The 2500-nt window shown below is 50.0% G+C and overlaps 1 protein-coding gene across 2 annotated transcripts in view; it reads right to left on the reverse strand.

The window, feature by feature from the left end:
* The window catches only part of LOC113812312 (uncharacterized), a 22835-nt gene that overhangs the window by 9412 nt on the left and 10923 nt on the right, over positions 1-2500 (reverse strand). The window contains exons 2-4 of one of the 2 annotated variants that reach the window (XM_027364179.2): positions 2403-2500; positions 1957-2177; positions 732-915 (exon numbers count right to left, since the gene is read on the reverse strand). The exon at positions 2403-2500 is cut by the window's right edge and continues 409 nt beyond it. In XM_027364179.2, coding sequence (XP_027219980.2) covers positions 732-915; positions 1957-2177; positions 2403-2500 — 503 coding nt within the window. Of the gene's footprint in view, positions 1-731; positions 919-1956; positions 2178-2402 lie in introns of both variants that reach the window. The other variant, XM_027364178.2, reaches the window with a different exon arrangement.

The following is a 2500-nucleotide window of genomic DNA, read 5'->3' on the forward strand; positions in this document are numbered from 1 at the left end:
GAAATACAAAAAGCACATTATCGGTGCAGAAAGTTTGACGTTTAATGGCCATGTAATTAATCACTTGTTAGGAGAATTATATTTTATCTTTTTAATTGCAAAATTGAATGGCATGATTTATAATGAAGTAAAAGCGTTTTAAAATGAAGCGCAGTTTATCCAAGCTGCAACCACATCCGAATCCATTCACACATCCACAAGCATGCAACCGAGCTTTTCCAGACTCAGCAACGGTTTCGAAATAGTCTGCATAAAATTTGCCGTAAAAATAAACATGAAAAAGAGATGAAATGTCCCGAGGCGATCATTGCTTTTAATGTCTTTTGAGGTTATTTCTTTATATGTTTGTGTTTTTTACCTTGCCAAATGTGTCGGTTGAAGATAACTATGACATTCAGAAGTGTTTTCGTAGTTATGGTGTAGCTATGGAATTATCCACTGCGTTTATTTATGCAATGGACAAAGTCATCATAAAAAGAATATAAAAGGTGTTGTGTTTTATTCTTTTGAATCTGTGGAGCGTCTTGTCCCAGTCTCAGTCGAACGACGCACACCTTCCAAGACGTCTGCAACCTCCAGCGTCAACCTAAGGCAGCCAAAGACCTTCAGATTCACCACCTCGGCCAACCACACCTTCCACACGCAATGCCACACTCATCCCCCTCCTACTCCCCCTTCAGGACACCCACCCGCACTCACTCACGGTGCCTCAGGACTCCTCGGGGACTCACCTGCACGGAGAGCTCGCTGGGGTCTTCGTCCAGGCTGGTGCTTCCGCAGGAGCCCCCGCAGGCCCTGGACTCGTACACGAGGTCCTGTGCGTCTAGGACTCTGGCGGCGACCTCGAGGCTGTGGCGCGCCTGGGTGGTCCAGCTGGAGATCCTGTTGGTGAACCTGTTGACGGTGTCGCTCCATCTGCTGGGCGAGGGAGGGAGGTCAGAGGGGCGGCTGGGGCGTCGAGGCTGGAGGGGCTTAATTTTTTTTTTTTTTTTTTTTGGGGGGGGGAGTTTGAGTTGATTTTTTTAAAATCTAGTAAGAGCTTTTTTTATTATAATCTCTTATTTTTTTTCTTTCATTTATAATTATTCCTTTTTTCATTTCATAACATGAACTCTTCTTCACGAGAAAAGATGCGACAAAAGCTCAAAATAAACGAGTTAATTTTTCTCTCTCTCTTTCCCCTCACCAACAAATAAACAAACAAACAAATAAATAATAACAATAATAAAGAAGAAAGGGGAGAGGTGCACGGAAGCCCTCACTCACCTCTGGTACTGCACGGAAGCCCTCACTCACCTCTGGTACTGCACGGAAGCCCTCACTCACCTCTGGTACTGCACGGAAGCCCTCACTCACCTCTGCTACTGCACGGAAGCCCTCACTCACCTCTGGTACTGCACGGAAGCCCTCACTCACCTCTGGTACTGCACGGAAGCCCTCACTCACCTCTGGTACTGCACGGAAGCCCTCACTCACCTCTGGTACTGCACGGAAGCCCTCACTCACCTCTGGTACTGCACGGAAGCCCTCACTCACCTCTGGTACTGCACGGAAGCCCTCACTCACCTCTGGTACTGCACGGAAGCCCTCACTCACCTCTGGTACTGCACGGAAGCCCTCACTCACCTCTGGTACTGCACGGAAGCCCTCACTCACCTCTGGTACTGCACGGAAGCCCTCACTCACCTCTGGTACTGCACGGAAGCCCTCACTCACCTCTGGTACTGCACGGAAGCCCTCACTCACCTCTGGTACTGCACGGAAGCCCTCACTCACCTCTGGTACTGCACGGAAGCCCTCACTCACCTCTGGTACTGCACGGAAGCCCTCACTCACCTCTGCTACTGCACGGAAGCCCTCACTCACCTCTGGTACTGCACGGAAGCCCTCACTCACCTCTGGTACTGCACGGAAGCCCTCACTCACCTCTGGTACTGCACGGAAGCCCTCACTCACCTCTGGTACTGCGGGTACTCGACGCTGACGTAGGAGGAGTCGTATCCGTTGTTCATGAATCTGCCGATGCGATCAGCGAAGTCGTTGATGGCGTTGGAGAAGGGGTAGTACACGTAGTCTCTGACGGGGGCGACCAGGTACTTCCTGACGGGGGCGTAGAACCACTCGTCCATGGCGGGAGACACGTAGTCCCAGACGTCGTCGATGGTGCGAGCTGTCTCCTGGGGGGCGGGGGGAGGAGAAGGGGAAGGAGGTGTGAAGGGGGCGCAGCTGGGTAGGAATCGTGTTTTTTTTATTTTTTTTTTTTTTCTACCTTAGTTTATCACTTCTGCGGTGGCTTAGATCATCAATTTTCTAACCATACCTGTCTACATCATTGCGTTTTGTTCTCCTCTTCCTTTCTTTTATTTCTTTTAATCTACCTACTGCTCTCTCTGTACACTAACCTCATCACTCATGTCGGTGATATACTCCTTCAGGATCGTGTGGATCTGCGCGGCCTCCTTGCCCTCGTAGATGTCCTGCGCCGAGTCGAGGACGAGCC

Source organism: Penaeus vannamei, chromosome 26 (genome assembly GCF_042767895.1).
Source record: "Penaeus vannamei isolate JL-2024 chromosome 26, ASM4276789v1, whole genome shotgun sequence".
NCBI lineage: Eukaryota > Metazoa > Arthropoda > Malacostraca > Decapoda > Penaeidae > Penaeus > Penaeus vannamei.